The 22,796-nt window shown below is 66.9% G+C and overlaps 2 protein-coding genes across 9 annotated transcripts in view; both read left to right on the top strand.

The window, feature by feature from the left end:
- The window catches only part of CUX1 (cut like homeobox 1), a 313,006-nt gene extending 310,655 nt beyond the window's left edge, over nucleotides 1-2,351 (top strand). For all 4 annotated transcript variants that reach the window (XM_051837966.3, XM_051837967.3, XM_089321074.1 and 1 more), the window contains exons 19-23: nucleotides 185-268; nucleotides 446-502; nucleotides 1,039-1,119; nucleotides 1,289-1,353; nucleotides 1,470-2,351. In XM_051837966.3, the coding sequence (XP_051693926.1) occupies nucleotides 185-268; nucleotides 446-502; nucleotides 1,039-1,119; nucleotides 1,289-1,353; nucleotides 1,470-1,539 (357 nt within the window). In that variant the 3' untranslated portion in view covers nucleotides 1,540-2,351. The remainder of the gene's footprint in view (nucleotides 1-184; nucleotides 269-445; nucleotides 503-1,038; nucleotides 1,120-1,288; nucleotides 1,354-1,469) is intronic.
- A 2,489-nt stretch (nucleotides 2,352-4,840) lies between these two features.
- Nucleotides 4,841-22,391, top strand: SH2B2 (SH2B adaptor protein 2). 5 transcript variants are annotated; one of them, XM_051837951.3, is made up of 9 exons: nucleotides 4,841-5,080; nucleotides 13,352-14,091; nucleotides 16,357-16,458; nucleotides 18,755-18,846; nucleotides 19,769-19,860; nucleotides 19,939-20,106; nucleotides 20,486-20,694; nucleotides 21,641-21,815; nucleotides 21,971-22,391. In XM_051837951.3, exons 2-9 carry the CDS (start codon nucleotides 13,381-13,383, stop codon nucleotides 22,297-22,299), a joined length of 1,878 nt encoding a protein of 625 aa, XP_051693911.1. In that variant the 5' UTR covers nucleotides 4,841-5,080; nucleotides 13,352-13,380; the 3' UTR covers nucleotides 22,300-22,391. The 5 variants fall into 5 exon arrangements, with proteins under 5 accessions (XP_051693911.1, XP_069920578.1, XP_051693909.1 ...); XM_070064477.2 differs by having other exon boundaries at nucleotides 19,942-20,106; XM_051837949.3 differs by lacking the exon at nucleotides 4,841-5,080 and adding an exon at nucleotides 5,894-6,026.
- Nucleotides 22,392-22,796: the final 405 nt, after the last annotated feature.

The raw sequence follows: 22,796 nt of genomic DNA on the forward strand, positions 1-22,796 counted from the left end.
GCAGTGGCCCTGGGCCGTGCCCCCAGGACGCCAGGCACCAGGCACAGTCCCGGCATGGGGAGGGTGGTGGGGGGCCTCCCCTCCCAGGCCTCCCTTCTGCCAGTGAGGGGGCCGAGGCTCGGCTGCGGGTCCCTGGGCCGGCAGGGCGCCGGTGACGCTGGCCCCGTCCTCTCTCCCCGCGCAGGGCGGCAGCAGCGACGACACGGAGCTGCGCTACTCCTCCCAGTACGAGGAGCGCCTGGACCCCTTCTCGTCCTTCAGCAAGCGGGTTCGTGCGCGCGGCCGCCCCTGCGCCTGCAGGCCTGCGGTCCCAGCCCCCGCCCCATCCCCCCACCCCCGCAGCCGCCCCACGCCCCTGCCCGCCTGCGGTCCCTCCCCCTCCCCGTGGCCGCCCCACACCCCCACACCCACCCCAGGGCCCTTCGTCACTGTCGCCCTCATTCAGGAGCGACAGAGGAAGTACCTGAGTCTCAGCCCTTGGGACAAGGCCACGCTCAGCATGGTGAGTGCCCCAGCGTACCCGCCCCCCCCCCCGTATACCCGCCCCCCAGCCCCCAGTGTACCCGCCCCCCCAGCCACAGGCACCCTAGCCCCCAGCGTACCCGCCCTGCCCCCCCGAGCAGCAGGCACCCCAGCCCCCAGCATACCCGCCCCCCCAGCCGCAGGCACCCCAGCCCCCAGTGTACCCGCCACCCCCCAGCCACAGGCACCCCAGCCCTCCAGTCTACCCGCCTCCAGCCATAGGCACCCCAGCCCCCAGCATACCCGCGCCCCCCGGAGCCACAGGCACCCAGCCCTCCAGTGTACCCGAGCTGCAGGCACCCCAGCCCCCAGCATACCCGCCCCCCGAGCAGCAGGCACCCCCCAGGCCCTGCCAGGTGGGGCTGCGTGATCCCGGGCTGGGTCCTGGACTCCCGCTCTGCTCCCACCATCCATGGTAGATTCTGGAACAGTGCAGCGGAGGGGGGGCACCCCTGAGAATTCCTGCAGCCCGAGGCCCCGCCCTGTACCCCACGCGCCCCCTTGCTTCCTCCCCAGGGCCGCGTGGTTCTCTCCAACAAGGTGGCCCGCACCATCGGCTTCTTCTACACACTCTTCCTGCACTGCCTAGTCTTCCTGGTGAGTGTCGACGTGGGTGGGCAGCCGGGACCCTGTCACTGTGGCCTCCCCGGCCTGGGCCGCTCCCCCGCCAGGCTGGGCCAGGCTCCGCCTCTGACCCCAGGGCTGGGACACCTGTCTGGCCCTGGGGCCAGAGGTAGGCAGCCGACAGTGTCCCTCCTCTGGACAGGTACTCTACAAGCTGGCGTGGAGTGAGAGCGTGGAGCGGGACTGTGCCGCCACCTGCGCCAAGAAGTGAGGATGCCCCCTGCCCCCGCCCCGCGCCCCAGAGCCCCCTGCAACCCCCCAGCTCCTCCAGCCCTCCTCCCCCGGCACCCGGCACGTCCCAGCAGAGGTCTGCCTGTCCCCAGGTTCGCCGACCACCTGCACAAGTTCCATGAAAACGACCACGGGGCGGCCGCTGGCGACCTGTGGCAGTGACAGCCGGGGCCTCGCCCCGCGACACCGATGGCTGCGTCCCCTACCCCTGCTCGCTCAGCGGCTACGGATGACTTAGGCTTCCCCAGAGAGTCCCCCAACTGCCCTGGTCCTCAACCCAGAGCTGCCAGAGGTCCCAGGTCCCTCCGGAGAGGAGGGCCTTGGAAGAACCTGTCAGTCACAGCAGGGCCCCAGCCCCGCCCCCCAGGCCCTTCCCCAGGCTGGGGAGCCGGCCAGGGCTCCAGCCACAGCCCGACCTCTAGCCCTGGTGGCAGGGATCTCCTGGCTGTGCCACCAACTGAGCCGCCACCCGGCCCGGCCACCGTTAGTCCAGTTCGGGCTACCTGCGCCCGGCTGCCTCTGGGCCCTGGCACCTCCTGGGGCTTCCCTCACAGCCCCTCTCCTGGAAAGCAGTGGGCGGGGCTGCCAGGCCAGCAGGCTTCACGTCCACCCCCAGCCTGCCTTTGTCACCAGCTCGCCCCGGACAGACAGACAGACAGACAGACGAGTCTCGGTCTGCTCACCCCACGCATCCCACCCCGGCAGAGGGCTGGACAGGTCCTGCTTCCTCCCCACCCCCCGCCCCAGACACGATGATTTCTGCTTTTTTCTATAGTAAAATGTTCTAGTTTCTAGATGAGGAAGACTCTCCGATCGGGCCCCTCGGCCACATGCCCCGCTCTCCAGGGCCCAGGACTGCCCGGCGTCCTGCTGGGCGCTGGGACCCCCACCCCACCCCCCACATAGCTTCCTAAGTTAGATTTGCATTCGCGTGTTCAGCTTTGCACATTTGAAATAAACCACGGTTGCAGCCACACCGCGCCCTGTGATCTGACCCCTGCGGGGCATGGGAGGCCGCTGCGGGCCACGGCGTCACCCCTGCCGCTCGGGCTGCACCTGGGGGGCCGCTCTGTGGATGTGGGTATGGCCCTGCACCCAGGGCATCTCCCCCACCCCCCACCCTGGCCCCCAAGGATTCCATAAGTGCGTCCAGAAGGTTGCCAAAACCCAAATGCATCGAAACAGGAAGTCTGGGCTGGGTGTTGGCCCCAGGGGGCCGGGCTGCCTGTCCCCCAGGTAGGAGCACCTGGCTCCAATGCCCGGCTGTACCTCGGGTTCCTGAGTTCCTGGCTCCTGGCGTTGACCCCAGCCCAGTCCAGGCATTTGGGGAGTGAACCAGTGAATGTGACAATCTCTCTTTCTCTCTCTCTTTCTCTCTGTATCTGGTCTGTCTCTGAAAAAAAAAATTTTTTTAAAGAGGGGAAAGTCTTTTAGTTAAGTCTTTTAGTTAAAACCAGCTCCCCGGCTGTGGTCAGGCCAGGATGTGATCGGCTGGGTCCCTGGCAGCCCCTAGGGGGCGCTGCTTCCTCTTCGGCGGGCCCCTTCCCCACCCCCAGCCCTGCCCGCCAGCCCCCTCTGCCCTCTGTGGGCCAGCCTTGTGTGGGGACTCCCTTGAGGCGCAGGGCCAGGGCTTCCGGAGCCCATCCCCACTCCGGGGGTCCCCTCAGACCCAGGGGAGGAGCCTGCCTTCTTCCTGTGGCCCAGGTGTCCACGAGGCTGGCTCCACACCCAGCTCCCAGGCCAGAGCCCCCACCTGCTATGTCTGCCTCAGTATCTCCCTGAACAGTTCACAGCTTGTGTGCCCTGGGGCCTCTCTTTGGGGTCCCACCTCCAGCACCCCTCATCATCTGCCCCCGCAAAACCCAAAGCCCTCTGCCCTCGGGGTCCCAGGGTCAGTGTCCCCCCCTTGACCCTCAGGCCAGCTGCTCTGCGCCAGTCATGCCCCTCACACGACCCCTCACTTCCATGCCCCGTCCCGTGAGTTCCTCCTTGTGGGGCGGACACTGGGGCTCACTTCCTCCTCCTCTCGGCCCAGAGTTGCTGTCCCATCCAGGACAACCCGTCCGGGGACCTCCCTGCACACTCCGCCCACCGCCCCGCACCAGGTCAGGGCCCCACAGGCCAGGCTGTCTCCTCTCCCAGGAAGGTGGTGTCCACAGCCAGGCCACCAGAGGGGAAGCCTCCCTCCCTCCCACCCATTCCGCACACAGTCGAGGCCCCCACCCCTACCCTCCGCCTCCTGGCCTCATTCATAGGTGTCTTGGTTCCCAGCCAGGCCTCTATGCGCTCTGATCAATGGCTGGACCACGGCCGAAGCTTTCATTAAGTGTTCGCTGGCAGGGCAGGTCCTGCCCAGAGGTAGCTGGAGCAGGTGCCGCAGAGAAGGGGCCGGGGGCCAGGGCCTCGGTCAATGCCCGCCCAGCTTCAGCACCAGGGCTGGGGGCAGCAGGCAAAGGCTCCATGTCCAGGGCTCCCCCTTCCCATCCTTACAATGGGGAACCAAGACCCTTGGAAGGCCCTTGTCTGTCCTATTTCCTGGGAAATTAGAGATGCGAGATGGTTTTGGGAAGGGTTAAAAGGCGGGCTACAAAGGTCAGAGGTCACTCTGAGTGGGGGAGGGCAACAGATGGACAGGCACCCCCAGCTGACCACAGAAGGACCCCGAGTGGGGGCGGGGAGAAGCTGACCCAGCCACCTGTTAGATAGGCTGCCGGGGCTCCCCTGGGCTCTCCCCAAGGATCCCTCCTTCCACACCTCGGCCAGCCCTCTGGGACCCCTCCGAGGTCGGCCGGCCTCGCCTCTGCCCTAACCCAGCAGCAGCCCTGGAGCCAGGCAGGGACGGGGAAGCCAGGGCTGAGGTCCCCATCGCCGCGTGTGACCGCTGCCACCTCTCCCGGGGACGCCAGCGGCCCCATCACGGGGGTGGGGGGTGGAAAGGGAGTGGGAGACGTGTCTGGAGGTCGTTCCTGCCCTGCTGGCCCCCGGGCTGGAGACAGGGGGATTTATCAAAACCAGACGTCGGCTTCCCCGGTTGCGACATTAGGGCCTCCGGCTGACTCCCATTGTCCCCGTCTGGCTACCGCGGCAGTCGCCAGCCATCGAGGGGCGCTGCGAGGGCGTCCACCCCTCCTCCAACACCGGACACCACCAAAGGGTCTAGGGGACCACGCCGCGCGGGGGAGCAATCTGGCGCCGGGTCTGGGATCCGCCCCGCGACACGGCGACCCCAGCCTCCCGCTGCTCCGGCCCAGCTCCCAGGCCCTAAGGGCCCTAAGGCTGGGCGGTATCGGCTTCGCCACCGCCGGGAAGGAGCGAGCGCCCTCCGCGGGCGCAGCTCCGGCTCGGCGGAGGGCGGGGGGCGCGGCGGGGGCGGGGCCGGCGCGGCGCGGGGCGGAGCGCGCGGCGGGGGCGGGGCCGGCGCGCGCGCCTGCGGGCGGGGGGGCGCGGGGCTGGGTTCAGAGCGCGCGGGGCTCGGCCTCCGGGAGAACCGCGCGGGGGCCGCGAGCGGCGCACGAGCCTTCGAGGTTGTGGACCAGGGAGGAGGAGCCGCCGCCGCCGCCGCCGCCGCCGCAGCCAGCTCCCGCCGGGAGGGAGCCCAGCCCGGCCACGGGCCATGAGCCGCCGGGCCCCAGGAGCCCGGCCGCGGTCCGGGCAGCGCTCCACCGGCGCCCCGGCCCGCGCGGCCACCGCTGCGCGCCTGTAGGTACGGCCTGCGTGTCCCCGGCCCCCAGACTGGTCCCGAGGGCGTGCGCGCGTGTGCGCACGGCTGCTCCGGGGAGCGCGGCGGCACGAGCCCCTGTCCGCGCGTGGCGTCTTTGTGTGCGCGGGTGTCGGGGGGGGGGGCGGAGAAGGGCGCGCGACGGAGGGGATGCGCCCGGGGTGGGATCGGCTCTGCGACCCCCGAGCCGCCTGCGGAGCAGCTGCGCCCCCGCCCCCTCCAAGGGCCCAGGCTGGGCGGTGGGCGGAGGTGGGGGGGTTTGGCTCGGGGGGAGGGGGCGCCTGGGTCTCTGCCCTGGGTTGGGAGAGAGGGGAGGGTCAACCCAGACTGAGGTGAGGGCCACGGCTTGGCGTTGGGAGGGTCCCCATCCAGGCCACAGTCTCTGGGCCCGGCACGCCCTCCGCTCGGCCCAGGCCCCCTTTCTCACGGTCACCACCCGCGGCCCGCCCACCCTAGGCGCTCCTCGGCAGCCCCAGTTGGCGGGGAGGGTGGCCGAGGGTGCCCGGGAGGCCGGCGCCTTTAAGAAGGGGCGGGCTCGTGCGCTCCATTCAGGCCCCCGGGCCTCGGCCATTGAGGAACCTGCAGGCAGCGCGGGCCAGAACCGCGCCTGCTCACCGGGCCGAGCCCAGACCCAGGCAGGGATGCGCCGTGCTCCCAGCAACCCCCGACTTCGGGGAGAGAAGACGGCAGTGACCGGGGCCTCTCTGGAGCCAGGCAGGGCGGCCCGGGGACCGTGAACGCAAATAAGCCAGAATCCACATTCCCAGCGAGCTGGTGCAGACAGAACCTCAGGGTGGGCACAGACCTGGGCTGAACCCGGCCTCTGTGCCTGGGCCAACACTAGACTCCCTGGCAAAAGCGGGCGGTGCTGTCTGCCTGCCGGTTAAGACCTGGAAGAGGGTCGGCTCCAGCGCAGGCCCGGGAGTATGGGGTGAGTGGGCACTTGTTGGGGTGGGGGGACCAGACTCCCTAAGAGGCTTGGGCTGCCTTCAATAGATCCCCGCCCTCCTGGTCTTCCTGCTCCGACCAGAGAGCAGAAAGCTACAGGGCTGGAACCCCGCCCCTCCGGGAATGTGGGGAGGGGTCTCGATGGGGAGTGGTCTGGGGGAAGCCAGCTTTGCTAATTAGGCTGGGGTGGCAGCATTCATGGGGGTCTCTGAGGCAGTCTCCCCGCCAGCTGCTCCCTTCTACTCTGGTCCCCACCATGGGGCAGGGGTCCTCCATCCCCTGGCAGGGGTGGGCGGGGATTGGCCAGGGCTTCCTGGGTTGAACGGTGCTAGGTAGCCAAGGGTTCAAGTTTCTAAACCCCTCGTCCTCCATCATGTGGGTTTCCTAGGGAAGACTCCCAAACACGCACCCCCGGAGCTGGGGGCTTCGCCCTGGGGAGTGGGCAGTGTGTGCTCCACCCAGATGGAGCCTGGGCCTTCCAGGGCTGATAGTTGCAATTTGTTCCCTTCCTTCCTTCCTTCCTTCCTTCCTGAATTTACTTATTTATAATGAAAGAGTGATAGAGAGGGAGGGAGATCTTCCACCTGCTGGCTCACTCCCTACATGGCTGCAACGGCCAGGTCTGGGCCAGGCCAGAGCCAGGAGCTCCATCCATTGACGGGGACCCAAGTACCTGGGCCATCTTCTACTGCCTTCCCAGGCACATAGCAGGGCGCTGGACTGGAGGCGGAGCAGCCGGGACTGGGACCCGGCGCTCTGGCGCAATGCCCGCGTCCCGGTTGGCAGCTTACGATACTGCGCCGTGCTGGCCCCAAGCTTCCGGTTTTGAGTGACTGGGCCAGGTTAAGGGCGTCAGTGCAGTCCTAATCCTGTGGGTTGGGTACTATTTTTAAGATGTATTTGAAAGGCAGAGCTATAGAGAGAGAGGGAGAGACAGAGAGAGAGGGAGATCTTCCATCCACTGGTTCACTCCCAAAATGCCCACAGGAGCCAGGCACCTCATCCAGGTCTCCCACGTGGGTGCAGGGCCCCAAGCACCTGGGCCACCCCTCACTTGGGATGCATCCCAGGGGCATTAGCAGGGGGCTGGATCGGAAATGGAGCAGGCGGTACCCGAACTGTCACCCATAGGGGATGCCAGTGTCTCAGGTGGTGGCTTTACCAGATACACCACGACGCCGGCCCTGGGTACTATTTTTTTTTTAATTAGCTTATTTGAGGGGCACTGGGGGAGAGACAAAGTGAGGGAGCCCTCCCTCAATGGAGCCAGTAACTGAATCCCGGTCTCCCAAGTGGGTGCAGGGACCCAACTGTTGGAGGCATCACCACGGCCTCCCGGGGCCTGGGTCAGCAGGAACCTGGAGCGGGAGTCAGAGCCGGGCCTGCAGCCCAGGCCCTCCCCTGTGGGGCGAGGGGGACTTAACTCAGGGCCCAACGCCTGCCTTGGTTCTATTATTACCCCCATGTTACAGAGCGGCAAGCAAATTCGGGGAGGTGGAATGACTCGCCCACAGTCACTCAGCCGGCAATCCGGGCCTGCAGACCACGCCTGTGTGACAGGCGCCTGGGCCTCACCTCCTGCCAGGGTGTAGGGGCCACAGGTTGCCTGCATCCGGCCTCCTGACCGCCGTCCCCATGGGGTTCTGGTCCAGCCTTGGCGCCCGCGTCCCCACCCAGTTGTCACCGTCCACAGAGGGCCAAAGGAGCAGCCGCAGCTCTGGGGCCCGGGGAGGTTTCTCTTCCCCCCCTCACGTGGTTGGGTCGTTTTTATGGCTGTGACCTTTCCCCAGGGGACAGCAGGTGTGACCTCAGGTCGAGGTCACAGCCCACACCTGTCGGGGCAGAGTGAGCCGGGCACGGCTGCGTGGGAGTGTGGCGGCCTCGCTTGGCTCCGCCGGGGGAAGCAGGGCTTGGGTTTCGTTCTCTCTGGTGGCAGGCGTGACAAGCCTTGCTGTGTTGTGGACAGGCAGGGGGTGTGAGTGGGGGGGGCTGCTGGCTATTGGTGCAGAGGAGTGGGAGTAGGCGGGGCAGTGCCAGGGTGAGTGCTGACAGTGGGCGTGGCAGGATGAGGATGGACTTGAACTTGGAAGTGCTGAGTTGAGGTCCCTGGAGGGGGGGCCAGGCTGGGCACTCGGAGGACGGCGCGGGGACGCTTACTTAGCAGACACCTGCAGCGTCCACAGCTCTGGGGTCTCAGGAGGCTCTGATACATGCATGTCAGGAAAAAAGCCGGGGAGACAGAGGGGGTGCCGAGACGAGGCCCTTCACAGGGGGGAGAGGGGAGGAGGCTGCAAGGCTCAGGCCAAGGCTGGACAGGGGGCACCTCTGCTGTGTGACCCCAGGAGGGCAGGACGAAGTAGGCGACAGCTGGCTCAGGGCAGCCAGAGCAAGCCTGGCCTGCTGTCCACCTGCAGAGACCAGGAACTGTCCAGCGGCAGGTGCAGGACAGTGGGCCCTGGCTTAGCTGTGTCGGGGCCCCCACTTCCTGCTCGCTTGACCTCTGCTTCCTGCAGTGCCCCGCTCTGGGTGCCCCTGCTCCTGCACCCCGCCTCTCAGAGTGCCCCTGTGGGTACAAGTGGGCATATTCCTCCCAGAAGCAGGCACCAGGGCTCCTGCTGCGCCCTCCCAGGGGCCACTCCCCAGGAATCAGTCCCTGTAGGGAGTGGCGCCTGCCCGAGGGCAGGACGGACCTGGGACTCCCCAGTCTTGCTATAGCCCTGGAGCTGCCTGCACCATGCGTGCGTGACACAACGGGGCCCAGTGCGTGTGGGATGCTAGACTCTCTCCCTGGGCGCCAGGGAGTCCTCTCTGATGAGAGGCATGGCCCAATCCGATGTGGATTCTAGAAAGCTCACCTTGGCCGCTGGTGGTGGGGGGTGGGGGGGTGGCTGGCGGGTGCCGGGAGGAGCGGTGGGAGGAAGTGGGAACGGATGCGAGATATTTAGGAAGTAGAAGCAGCTTTGAGTTTTAAACAAACTCCGTCTGCTCTCACCCTCCCCTTGAACGAGGGAGGAAACCCAGGCCCCAGGGGGCCACGCACGGAGGGGGGCGTGTCACTCAGCAAGGAAGCAGGCAAGCTGGGATTCAGGGCCAGACAGCCCGGCTCCAAACCCCAGGCTTTTAACCCTTCTGCTGTCCCCACGACCACAAGTGGCCCTGGGGAGATGGTCAGGCTGCAGGGGTGGGGGAGGTGGGGGTGGCCACGGCTCAGAACCTGCCCACCCCAGAGCCAGGGGGCTCCACAGAAGGGCCCCACTCACACCCACTTCTGCCAGGGGCACGGGGCGAGTGGAGATGCCCTGAGTGGGAAAGAATCCAGCCGTATCGTCCCTCTGGCCGAAGCCCTGGTGCAGGGCCTGCCCCGGGTTGGGGGGACCACCTCTGGGGAGGTGAGGGGTGTCATCCCTGTGCGGGCCCCGCTGAGGCAGGGGGCCAGGGGCTGCAGCAAGAACAAGGAGCCAGGAGGCTTCTCAGTCAAGGGCCAGGCCTGGAGAGGCACGGAGGACCAGGGGTCTCAGTAGAGCCAGGTTGTGGCTCCTGTGTTGGGGCGAGGCCGGGGGCAGGGGGGGGCCTTGGGGGGGCCTCAGTTCCCCGCCGTGATTAGTTCCAGACCAGAGCCCCCCTCAGGCCCTGAGCCTCTGCCCCTTCCCGCCCTGGGTTGTCTGCCTGCTGGGTTGTCTGTGTGCAGTGCAGCGAGGACACAGGCCAGGGGGCTCCGGAGCGGGGCGGGGCGGGTACTGGGTGGGGTCTTCCCTGCAGCCGGCCCCGCCCCCCGCGCGTGCATCGATTGGCCACCGGCCCATTAGCGGGGGCGGCCGGGCGGCCTCATCAATATTTTAAGGAACGGCCGGGCCCTGGGGTCCGGAACTGCTCGCCGGCGGGGGCTGAGAACCGGCTGGTTTTTTTTTCTTCATTTTCCAATTGTCAGCGCTATTTTTACCGCCGGAAAGCCGGCCGCCCCCTTCCCCCCAGCCCAAGTCTGGACTGGCGGGTCTGGCTGAGCAGAGGGCGGGGGTCAGGAGAGGTGGTGGCCCCGCGCAAGGGGCCTCAACCGGGCTCCCTCCGCCCCCTGCCCCGCCCCTCCAAAGCCCCATCCCAGTGGAGATGGAAACAAAAACAAAAAAAAAACCGCACAGTTTTCCCTGGGGGAAAAGCCAGAGTGCCCAGCTGAGCCTGAAAAACCCAGGTGATGCATCCGGGCTGGCGGCCCTGCTCCTCATAGGTGACAGTCAGCCCCAGCCTTCAGCTGCAGGGCCGTGGGGGGGGGGTCCCGGAAGGGGGCGGGTGGGAGAGGGGGAGGGGGAGAAGGGAGAGGAAGGCAGTGCTGGCAGAGACCAGAAGGCCAGCGTTCCCTGGGAGAGAAATCCCCAGCCCAGCCCAGACGTGGGGGCAGCTGCGAGGTACCTGGTACCGCTCCTTTCACCACCCCAGGCAGGGCCCCTCCTTGACCCACATCTGAGTCAGGGGTGACCTGCAAATGACAGAGGTCACGCTGGCCCTGGCCATGCTGCCCGTGGGCTGGAATGGCGGAGAGTGCTGGCCCCTGGTTCCTTTCTTTATTGGGAAGGACGGAGAGACAGAGGCGTCCATCCCGTGTCCACTGGTTCACTCCACAAATGCCCACAACAGGCAGGGCTGGGCCACCGCAAACCCAGGAGCCCGGAGCTCCTCTCTGACTCCCTCACCGGTGGCCAGGGCCCAAGCACCCAAGCCGTCCACCGCTGCCTCCGAGGGTGTGCTCTGGCAGGGAGCTGGGAGTGAGCAGAGCCCCGACTTAGCTTAACCGATCGTGAGTTTGAAGTGAGGCTCAGAGGCTGGGGGAGTGGTCAGCATGGGGCCCTGCCCGTGGTCCCAGTGGTACAGGGGTGCACGGGCCGCTGGGTGAACGTGGCGCGCCGTGGGTTGAGCCGCAGCCCCAGCCTAGGAAACTTCTACCTCACCCTCCCCTACCCCCCACCCCAGGTCAGCCCCGGCCTCAGCCTCAGCCTGCTCTTTCCACTGTCCCTGGAGGCCATGGTGGTGGCCGCAGTGGTGGCAGGTGTGTGCCCACGTCCACCCCCGGGGGAAAAGCAAATGCCACCGCTTGGGATGTGACTCAGGCCCGCCCCAGCCCTCAAGGAGAGCCCCTGCCAGCCGGAGAGGCGTGCATGGAAGCAGGATCCAGGGGCACCCGGAAGCGCCAAGTTTTCTAGTGAGACAGACAGGTGCGCGCTCAGAGGAGACCCTTGGGCCAGCCTGGTTGGGGGCAGGGAGGGTCATAGGGAAGGCTTCCTGCAAGAAACAACCCCCAGATAAGCTTTTTTCATTTTTATTTTATTTTTTTAAAGATATATTTATTTGAAAGGCAGAGTTAAAAAGAGGCAGAGAGAGAGGTCTTCCATCTGCTGGTTCAGTCCCCAAATGGCCGCAACAGCTGGAGCTGGACTAGTCAGGAGCTTCTGGGTCTCCGACGTGGGTGCAGGGGCCCCAGCACTTGGGCCATCTTCTACTGCTTTCCCAGGTGCATTAGCAGGGAGCTGGATGGGAAGTGGAGCATCCGGGATTTGAACCTGAGCCTGTAGGGGGTGCCGGCACTGCGTGTGGCAGCTTTACCTGCTGCGCCACAGCGCCGGCCCCCAGATAAATTATCGAAGGGTGGATGGAGTTAGCCAGGTGCAGAAAGCAGGAGGAGAGGGCAGGAAGACAGGCCAGGCTGCCCCCGCCTCCATGGGCTCTGAACACAGCCACCAGCTCCCAATGTCCTGCTAAGTCCTGCTCCCCGGCCAGTACTCAGACCCGCAGCGCCTTCGTTCCCTTGTGCAAGCCGCACCTCCAGGAGGAAGCCTGCCTGGCTCCCTGCTACCCTCCTGCCCCACCACCCGTCTCCCCCCCCCCACCTCCTGGGGCTGCCTGAGGACAGGGGGAATCCCCATGGTGCCCTCCGGCCCAGAGGCCCCCGCCAGGATCTCACCGAAGTGGGGCAGCTATTTTTACCTGGCGTTTAATTACAGGGTTTGGATCCCAGGAGCTGGCAGGGCGGGGCATTCCGGGAAACCGGTGGCTCCTGGGAGGGCAGGGGAGGGCTCCGCAGGGCGGGGCCACGTCACACACACCCCCACTTTCCCTCCTTGGGTCCTCTGCACCCTGGCCTGGAGGGGCCACATGCTCACAGCAGACAAGGCCCCCAGGTGGTAGGGGTCGCAGTGGTGCCGGCTGGGATCCTGCACCGGGACTGCTACCAGACGGCGGGCTCGGGACGGGAACTCCTCCTAAAGGTGGGAACAGGAGTGGAAGTGGGGAGGTGGTAGACCGAGGCCCAGAGTCACCCAGACCCTGGTGAAAGCCCTGGTCCCAGCTTGTCACGCGACACCAAGCAGTGCGTCCTCGGGCCTGGTGGGTGGGCTCCGGTGCTGACAGCCGCAGCACGCCAGGTGTGCCGGACGCATCATTCGGTCCGTGGTTTGCTGAGCGCCTGCCGTGTGTCCAGCCCTGGGATACCGAGGCCTACAGGACTGGGGCAGTCCCTGCATTGCCAAAAGGAAGGAGGTGGAGACGATGTGGGTAGGTGTGTCGGGTGGAGGAGGGGACAGAGGGGACAGCAGCCGCAGACGGAGCAGGGGGCTTGGTGGAGCCGTTGGGGAAGGCTATGGCACTCGATGATAATTGAGCAGAAATCTAAAAGAGGTGAGGGAGGGGGAGAGGCTTTCCAGGGCTGGAAAGACTGGGTCTCACGTGTGTGTGCAATGGCCAGGGGGCAGGTTCAGTTGAGGGACAGCGGTAAGTCCAGAGAGGTAGAGAGAGAGAGAGTGTGGCGCGCCTTGGTCTTTCGCTCTGAGTGTAATGGGAGCTCCTGCAGGCGTCTGAGCGGAGGTGGAACCCATGTGCCTCGTTTTGGGCATGATGACGTCTCCTGAGGCGCAGGTGGATGGTGTTAGGGCCCCGAGGGACCTTGGAAGCTGCTGCCCAAGTGGCTTCGGACAGCACGAGAGCTACGGCTGCAGGACGCCGGCCTGGACTGGGGGAGAGGGCTGGGCATGGGTTCTAGCATGTGACCTGCCCACCTTGCCTTGGGGCCCTCAGGAGGGGTCACTGGAGGTGCATGGGGACCCCTCTTGACATCTGTATTCCCTGCCCAGAAACGACCCCGCCCCCCAACCGCTGTTTGGGGGAGAGGTTGAGGAGTGCAGGGGCCGGCCTCCCGCCTCCCCATCTGCCCTTGGCTTCGTACGCGGGCCCTGCTCCAAGGGGCGGCCTGCCACGGCCCCCCAGTGCACACACGGGGCAGGTCAGCGGACACGCAAGTCACCCTGGCCCTCTTCTCGCCCGCAGCCGCAGGGGGCTGCGATGGGACGGGAGCCATGAATGGCGCCGGCCCCGGCCCGGCTCCGGTCCCGGACTGGCGGGAGTTCTGCGAGCTGCACGCCCAGGTGGCCGCCGTGGACTTCGCGCACAAGTTCTGCCGCTTCCTGCAGGAGCACCCGGCCTACGACACGCCCGACGCCGGCGCCTCCTTCTCCCGCCACTTCGCCGCCAACTTCCTGGACGCCTTCGGCGAGGAGGTGCGCCGTGTGCTGGTGGCCGGGCCGGCAGCGCGGGGCACGGCTGAGCGCACCGCCGCCATGGAGCCAGGGCCGGCGGGGACCCCGGCCATCAAGGCGGCCGCTCACGGCCACTCGCGCAGCTCCGAGGACGTCTCGACGCACGCGGCGGCCAAGGCGCGCGTCCGCAAGGGCTTCTCGCTGCGCAACATGAGCCTATGTGTGGTGGACGGCGTGCGCGACATGTGGCACCGGCGCGCGTCGCCGGAACCGGACGCCACCCCGCGCGCCGCTGCCGAGCCCCAGGCCGAGCCGCGCGACAAGTGGACGCGGCGCCTGCGGCTGTCGCGGACGCTGGCGGCCAAGGTAGAGCTGGTGGACATTCAGCGCGAGGGCGCGCTGCGCTTCATGGTGGCCGACGACGCGGCCGCGGGCCCCGGCGGCGCTGGCCAGTGGCAGAAGTGCCGCCTGCTGCTGCGTAGGGCCGTGGCCGGCGAGCGCTTCCGCCTCGAGTTCTTCGTGCCGCCCAAGGTGAGTGCAGCCGGAGCTGGGGCGGTGCCAGGGCCCCGTCTGACCCACAGGCCCTGATGTCCGGTACCTGCCATTTCTCGGTGCGTGATGCGGAAGGAGACGCTGGCTGCGCAGTGCGGCATTCCCAGCGCTGCTCTGTTCTCGCCGCACGCCAGGAGGGGTGTCTGCCTCCGTGCGGCCGTACCCAGCGCCCACCTGAGTGAGCTTTCTGGCCCTGACCAGGCCCTGACCTGCTCGCCTCTTGGGGGCGGAGACAGCTTTGGGTCTCCTCTGGGGTTTGGAAAGTGGGCGTGAGTGCCCCCGGAGGTGCCTGCTTTCTGAGAGCCCCTGTGTATCCCAGCAAGGTGGGCGCGGGGTCCCCAAGCCGCCCAGATGGCAGAGACCCCCCCCCACCGTGGTCCCCAGAAAGGAGCATGGAGTCGGGATTCCGCCCCCTCACTCCCAGGGCTGTCTGCACCTCTCCGCATGTTGGAGCAACTCTGGGTGCCCCCACCCCGGCATCGCTCCCGGAGAGGTGGCGTCCCAGCACTGGGTCCCTAAAGAGCCATCTCCCCAGTCCCAGGACCCCCAGCCTTCCCCCTCCCTGTCCCCATGGCTCTGGGCCAGGCGCTCTCTCGGGTCCCTGAGCGAAATCCACCGCTCAGCTCAGCTCCACTCCTGGCAAACAGGGAGACTGAGGCCCAGTGAGGGGTGGGGCTTAGCGGGGTCACCCAAAGGGCAAGGGCAGAGGCCCAGGGGGGCCTCCCACCCCCAGCAGTGAGTGGCAGCCGCAGCTGCCCGTCTGGAAATAGTGCAGCAGCTGGTGCCGGCTCCACCCTCTTCCGTGCTGCGGGGGTCCTGGGCCCCCTAGGGAAGGCATGTGGTCTGACTTCAGGCCCTCCTTTGCAAGTGGGGGTATTCAGGAGTGGGGCGTGCGTGATCTCCCACTCGTCCTCTGTTACTGTTGGAAAACTTCGGCCGCCGGGGATTGTGCAGAGCGAAGAGGTTTATGTAGAGGCTGAACTTCGGGCAGAGGCTGAGGCTCTGGGCTGTCACAAGATGGCAGAGGGGGTGGCCTGGCCCTGCAAGAAGCAGGGTCCCAGGAGGACTTCGAAAATCCCTTCCTGGGACAGCGCCTCCCTCCCCGGGACCCGCCCACCTTGGGCTAGGCCCCACCTCTTAAGGGGGCCAGAGCCTGTTGCACAGGAACGCCTGGGAAACCACAGGACACAGTAAGGGCTCAGGTTGGGATTTCCAAACGTGTCCTCCCCCAGGACCCCAACATCCCCCACGGCCTGTGTGCCCGCCCACTGCCCAGATCTGCCCTCGCTCTTTGCAGCTACAGCCTTTGGAGCCGTCGGGGGCTTGGCGTCTGCAGGCTTCCTGCCCCCGCCCACAGTGCGAGGCCAGCCCTGCTCCTGGAGAGCCGTCACAAGCCATTGCACATCAGGGTGCAAATGTGCAGGGGGGGGCGAGCGCTGGGCCCCCACAAGCAGGAGCCAGGCGGCCTCAGTGTCCACCTGAGGGTGTGCACTCTGGAAGCATGGGTTGTGCCAGCAGAGGGGCCGCCTCCACCCGTCCGCAGGCCCCCCAGTCACCAGGCCCTGGGCCTGCGGGGCGATGGAATTCCTGTCCGCGTGTGGCCCTGCCCCTTCCTCCTTGGAAAGCCCCTGTCCTGGAGCCCGAGCCCAGCCCCGGGGGCCCTCGGAGGCTCAGCCAGGGGCGTGGGGGCAGAGCGGCCAGCTCACCTCGGTGAAAACCGCAGCCGGCTGGGGAACACTGGTCCCTCTGACCGTTCCTGGAGACAAAGCCCTGCCTTGTTCCTGAAAGTCTCCTCGTTTTATTTATTCATTCGTTTATTTTGGTAACGGACCCCGGGGGAGAACGGAATGTGGTGGGGGTCCCTGTTGGCAGGTGGGATGCTTGCTTCGGGCATGCGCACTGGGCCACAGTGCCACGTGTATTCGGGTGATCGGTCAAGGCCCGAACTGTGACAACCACAGATGTGGGGGCAGCCTGGCGGGGGCCGCCCGCTCCGGGCTCAGGGCTGCGACACTCATGTGTGAGTCCCCGCTCTGTCTTGGACTTGCTGTGCGGCTGTTGGAAGGGGGCCCTTGGTTGCTCAGCGAGTCCTCCCTCAACGTCCCCATCTGGGAAGTGGGGATCGCAGCACCCCAAGCCCTCAGCCGAGGGCCGCTCCGACCTGGGAGCTGGGGAGGGTGGGGAGATGAGAAAGGGGGAGGTGGGGGGCAGCCCTCTCACGGCCCCTCCCGCCGCCCTCCCCAGGCCTCTAGGCCCAAGGTCAGCATCCCCCTGTCGGCCGTCCTGGAGGTCCGCACCACCATGCCCCTGGAGATGCCAGAAAAGGACAACACGTTTGTGCTCAAGGTGAGCTGGCCCTGGCGGCCAGGGGCCCGTGAGGTCACCGCGGGGCAGGGCGGGGGGCAAGGCCAGGCCCCAGAGCCCACAGCAGGCAGCAGGGGGTCGGGGTGGGGTACCAGGACTCCAGGGCATATGTCTGGCGCACGGCTAGGACTCGAGCCAGGGGCCTCAGGCACTGCCTGCCATCTGGGCCCATGTGCCCATTTCCTGCTGGGGCTGGGCGAAGCTCACCAGGGTTTCACTTCCCCCACTGGAGCCAACCCTCCCACGGGCAGGGGCAGGAGCTGGTGGCCGGCTGGCAGCAGTTATGCAAATACCCCCGCAGGCAGCGCACTGGAGTGTGGGAACCAGCCCCGCCCCCTGAGGACACAGAGGCTGGGTGGGTGGGGGGAGGCACACACACCCCTCTCCAGGAGTCTGGGGACAGCCCTGGGCCGGCCCGTGCTGGGGATGCAGAGGGCACAGCTCCCTGGCTGCCGGAGCTGTGCCAGTCCCTGTGCCTCCTGGGATGATTCAGAGGGTGTTTATGAGCCGCCGTCCCTTGGGAGGCCTGGGCCCGCCCACTCTACACTGCACGCGGCCCCCACCCTGCTCTCCAAGCTCCTGGCTGGGTTTCTGTCTGTGCCCGTCCCTGAGTGTTCGGTCACAAACTCACTCATCTCGCAAACATATGCCAACCTCAACCCCCGAGTCACCCCGGGCCTGGCACTGGGGACACAGCCCCTGCCCACCTGGTGGGCCCCTGCTGCTGACTGCACTCAGAGCCCAGGGGCCACCGGAGCTCGCCTGCCAGCCCCACACTGGGACCCAGTTTCGCTTTACTGAGACAGAGAAGGAGAGATGTCCCACGCTCTGGTTCATTCCCCAAAGCCTGTGGCAGCCACGACTGGGCCAGGGCTGCAGCCAGGAGCTGGGAGCTCCGTCCAGGTCTCCGGCGTGGGTGGCAGGAACCCAGCTACTGAGCCTCACTGCTGTCCCCCGGGCAGTTAGCAGGAAGCTGGGGTCAGGAGCCGGAGTCAGGAGTAAACCCTGCACTCAGGTGGGGGTCTTAGGTATGTGGTTGGCACCTTAGGAGCTGGGCCAGGCACTGTCCCCAGTGACTGTGCTGTGACAGGGGCGCTTGAAGGTGGCCAAGAACACAGCTCGCAGCCCAGGTCTCTGAACCTCCATCTTGTTCTCTGCAACGGAGACCGTGAATCACCTCTCTTATGGGGCTGTTGGGAGGAGCTCGGATGACGAGCAAAGGTGCCAGTGCTATGGCCTAGTGGATAAGGCCACTGCCTGCAGTGCCGGCATCCCATATGGGCACCAGTTCGAGTCCCGGCTGCTCCACTTCCAATCCAGCCCTCTGCTATGGCCTGGGAAAGCAGTAGAAGATGGCCCAAGTCCTTGGGCCCCTGCACCCACACGGGTGACCCAGAAGAAGCTCCTGGGTCCCGGCCTCGGCCTGGCCCAGCCTTGGCACATTGCAGCCATCTGGGGAGGGAACCCTCTCTCCATAACTCTTTCAAACAAATCGATCTTAAGAGTGAGAGAGAGGCTGGCACCGAGGCTCACTAGGCTAATCCTCCGCCTGCGGCACCGGCACACCGGGTTCTAGTCCCGGTTGGGGCATCGGATTCTGTCCCGGTTGCTCCTCTTCCAGGCCAGCTCTCTGCTATGGCCAGGGAGTGCAGTGGAGGATGGCCCAAGTGCTTGGGCCCTGCACCCACATGGGAGACCAGGAGAAGCACCTGGCTCCTGCCTTAGGATCAGCACAGTGTGCCAGCCGCAGCAGCCATTGGAGGGTGAACCAACGGCAAAGGAAGACCTTTCTCTCTGTCTTTCTCTCTCACTGTCCACTCTGCCTTTCAAAAAAAAAAAAAAATATATATATATATACATATATATATAAACCCTTAAAAAAAGAGAGCGAGCCAATGAGCAGGATCAGCTGGCCTCAGCAGGGATGTGGCCACAGTGGTAGAGTTCCAGGCCCTGAAGCAGGTGAGCCATCAGCCCAGGGCTGGCCCGTCCACCTCCCTGCTTGGCTCGAACCCCACCACCGGCTGCCGGGCCACGGGCCCAGCTTCTGGACTTCCCACCCTGCCCCCCACCTCCTCCGGGGCTGTGTGTCCCCTGGGAGAGCAGTGGGGCTGGATGCCACCCCCTGGGACTGGTCCAGGAGGGAGGGGCTGCAGCCCGGGGCCCTGGCCTGCATTTGGGGTGGTGCCTGAGAGCTGTGGGGGTGGGGAGCGGTGAGCCGTCCGGCCCCGGAGGCTGGGCGCTGACTGTGCTCAGGACCCGGCCACCTCATCCCCAGGTAGAGAACGGAGCGGAGTACATCCTGGAGACCATCGACTCCCTGCAGAAGCACTCGTGGGTGGCGGACATCCAGGGCTGTGTGGACCCCGTGTGAGTGCCCATCCCCCACCCCACTCCCACCCCCAGTGGGCTCCACTAGGCCTGCCCTGGAGGACCCAGGACCTCAGTCCCGTCTCACCCCCAGGGGGGCCTCAGAACACTGAAAATGGGCCCAGCGCTGGGCTCCCGGAGGTCCTGCTGGTGGAAGTGTCAGCCCCGTCTGGAGGCCTAAATAAAGAACAGGGCTGAGCCAGCAAACAGTCAGGGAAGGGCAGAGCGGCAGGACCTGGGGGTGGCGGGAGGGGGGAGGCTGGTGAGGAGGGGGGTTTTGGTGAGAGCCCAAGAAGAGGGGGGAGCCACGGCGGGTGATCGGCAGAGGGCAGCCCCGGTCAGCTGTGCACAGGCAGAGCAGCGGGGGGAGGGTGGGGGAGGAGGAGGAGGAGGATGAGGGACAGAGCCAGTCTTGGCAGCTGCTCTGCAGGCTAATGGGGTGAGCCAGGCCCCAGGGGAGGGGCTGCTGCTTCCTAATTAACAGCTTCAGTTAAGGGGACGCGGCCTGTCCCCGAGGTGCTGTAATCCTTCCCCTGCCCTGCCCCCACCCCACCACCTGCTCTGCACACCCTCTGCCTGGCCCCTGGGAACCGGGACCTCACTCTGCAGAATTCTGCAGCTGGCCGCCGTCCAAGTAGCCTCGCACGCCCCAGATGGGGAGACAAAGCCCTGGGCAGGGCCCACCACCACGCCCTCCCACCCCCTGAGGGTCTCCAGCCCCTGAGTTAGCAGGCAGGGGCCGTGCAGCCTCAGCGGCTCTGGTCCCCCTGGCCTGGTCCCTGCCACGGTGGCCACAGAGCCAGGCAAAGGTGGGACAGAGGCGGACCCCAGGCAAGCAGAGGGTAGGGCCGGCCGCCGCCTGGCTCCATAAGCAGCGCAGGGTCCCATGGCAGGACAAGCTTGTGCCTTGTGACCCATGCAGGGACAGCGAGGAAGACACAGAACTGGCCTGCGCTCGGGGAGGCTGTGTGGCCAGCCGCGTGGCCTCCTGCAGCTGTGAGCTCCTGACGGACGGTAGGTGGGCGTGGGGTCAGGCCGGGGTGGGGGAGGGGTCCAGCTCCAGGGCCTCACCTCTCACCTGCACTTCCCCAGCAGCGGACCTGCCCCGGCCCCCAGAGACAGCAGCACCTGCCGTGGTGACAGCACCGCACAGCCGAGCTCGAGATGGCTTGGCAGAGTCCCTGGGCCACGTCCCACTGGAGACGTTCCTGCAGACCCTGGAGCCTCCTGGCGGCGGCGGCGGTGACAGTGGTAACGCAGGTGCGGGGGCGCAGCCGGGGACCCCTGCCCCTCCTCCTCTCCTGGGTCCCACCCAGCCCCCAGGCTCCCTGCAATGCCCCTCTTCCCGCGCTGGGTCCATAGCTCTGGCTTTGCCACGGACATCCGGGCCCCTGGCCCTTCCTGCTGAACTTCAGTGGGGACGGGAGACTCGGTTTGGTCCCAGGTTGGTTGCTGCCTGGCAGAGCGACCCCAGGCTCCTTCCCTGTGCCTCAGTTTTAAAGTTTATTTATATGCTTAACCAGCGGGTTGGGTCAGCTCCTTGCCTTTGCATTTTACTTCTCTTTGCTCATGTGTGCCCGTGTCCCTGTCTCTCCCCACGCCCCGCCCCCCGCGCGCTCACACGGGCATCCCCCAGCAGGGGAGGAGGGAGCAGAGGCAGACCCCGAGGCCGAACCCCAGCTGGAGCTCTCCGACTACCCCTGGTTCCACGGGACGCTGTCTCGGGTGAAGGCCGCTCAGCTGGTGCTGGCGGGCGGGCCCCGGAGCCACGGCCTCTTCGTGATCCGCCAAAGCGAGACGCGGCCCGGGGAGTACGTCCTCACCTTCAACTTCCAGGGCAAGGCCAAGGCAAGTGTTGGGGGCGGGAGTTGGTCCTGGGCATAGGCGTGGCCGCGCTCCCCTGGGCCGGCTCCTCTGAGAAACCGGGCTGTTGAGTCCCTTGGGCCATTGTACGCTGGAGAGCCCACTGCACTGGGGCTTCTGAGCGGCCCCACCCAGTGCCACCTGGAAGCAGGGCTGGGGTCTCCCAGGCCCTCCAAGTCCCATCACCTGGCTCAGCCGCCCCTCTCCCTGCCCAGGGCAGCTCACCAACCCTGCCTGGGCCCCTGCTGCGGGCTCAGACAAGGGAGGCCCACACAGGCCGAAGAGCCGGGCAGGAGAGGAGGGGCCGGGCTGGGCAGGAAGGGGTGCAGGAGCGCTGCTGAGGTGCGGAAAGCCCGGAGCGCAGGTTCAGACAGGACTCAGGGAAGGGAGCCGTGTGCTACAGCGCAGAGGACCGCGAGGGGTGGCGGTGTGGCCCACGAGGAAACGGAGGGCATCCCCAGGACCCTGCCCCTGGCCTGCCGCTGGCTAGGTCAGCTCCCCGCCCCGGGCTGGGGACCCCCCGCTATGACCTCCCCTCCTGCCAGGGGCCCCCTCCCCCAAGCAAAGCCGCTCTTTCCTGCTGTGGGTGCATGGGGAGCAGAACAGGGCTGAACCAGAGGCCCGTGGCTTCACGCCCTGAGCTGCCTGTCTCACATGGGCCCTGGAGGGGTCACCCTGCCAGGAACCAGATGTCCCCACTGCAGCCGGCCTCGGCGAGCTGTCCGCTCCTGTGGCTCTGCGGAGATGGGGGACAGATCCCTGGCCTCCTGGGCTGGGGGCCTCACACATGGGTTCTCGTCCCAGCTCTGTGTTCTGGGGCTGTGGGGACGTCACTCCCCCTCCATGGGCCTCACTTTTCCTACCTCTAAAGTGGGGCAGTCAGCCCTGTGTTCTGAGGCCAGCCACTGACCACGCCCACCTGTGTCCGCAGCACCTGCGCCTGTCCCTGAACGGCCACGGCCAATGCCACGTGCAACACCTGTGGTTCCAGTCCGTGCTAGACATGCTCCGGCACTTCCACACCCACCCTATCCCGCTGGAGTCTGGGGGCTCCGCCGACATTACCTTGCGCAGCTACGTGCGGGCCCAGGGCCCCCCGGCACCCGGTAAGTCAACCCCGCATCCCCGCATCGGACCAAGGGGACTGTCAGGGCTGGGGGCAGAGCGGCAGCGCCACAGAGGCCAGGATCCCTGGCCTCGGGCCTGCGCCCTGCCGGAGGCCTGGGTCTGGGCGCTGACGCCCCGCGGCCTCCCATTGCAGAGCCGGGGCCCTCGCCCAGCGCCGCGCCCGCACCCACACCTGCACCCGCACCGCCTTCCTGCTGGGCCGAGCCCGGCGGCCCGCACTACTTCTCCAGCCTGGCCGCCTGCCCGCCCACCTCGCCCTCGGACGCGCCCGGCGGCGCCTCCCCGTCGTCCGCCGTGTCTGCGCCCGCACCCCCGCGCCCCGCCGAGGGCTCGCTCAGCGCGCGCAGCCGCAGCAACAGCGCCGAGCGCCTGCTGGAGGCGGCGGGCGGCGCGGCCGAGGAGCCCGCGGAGCCCGCGCCGGGCCGTGCGCGCGCCGTCGAGAACCAGTACTCGTTCTACTAAGCGCCGAGGCCCCGGGGCCGCCGCCGAGTGGGACAGCGAAGCTCTTCAGTGAAGACATGCCCATTATTAAAGAGCCTGTTTTAGGGACTGCACCTGCTCTCCCGTCTCATGCTTTCTGCTGCCCTCCACCCGGCTCGGCCCCAGGGCGCGAGGGCCGGGCGGTGTGGACAGGGGACCCCACGAGCTCTCTCTGCCTTGGCGTCCTGGGACATTGGGCAGTCCCCGAGCCGCAGGAGCTGCTCGGGTTTCTCAGAGGTGACCTGGGAGACCCTGGCTCCCCCACAGAGAGCCGCCCCCTGCGGGCTATCCCAGCATTCCAGCCACCTCCTTCTTGGCTGAGCCCAAGCCCACCTCCCCCTGCCCAAACTCCGCCTCCAACCTGGGGGGCCACAGACCCCCAGCGCCCCTCTGCCCAGGCATGAGCAGACAGCTAAGCCTGCCAGGACTGTTTGCTCGGTCCCTTGTCCATGAAGGGGAGCATTAGCACCCAGGGGTGA

This window comes from Oryctolagus cuniculus, chromosome 19 (assembly GCF_051225735.1).
Source record: "Oryctolagus cuniculus isolate XC-2025 breed Fujian yellow rabbit chromosome 19, ASM5122573v1, whole genome shotgun sequence".
Lineage (NCBI taxonomy): Eukaryota > Metazoa > Chordata > Mammalia > Lagomorpha > Leporidae > Oryctolagus > Oryctolagus cuniculus.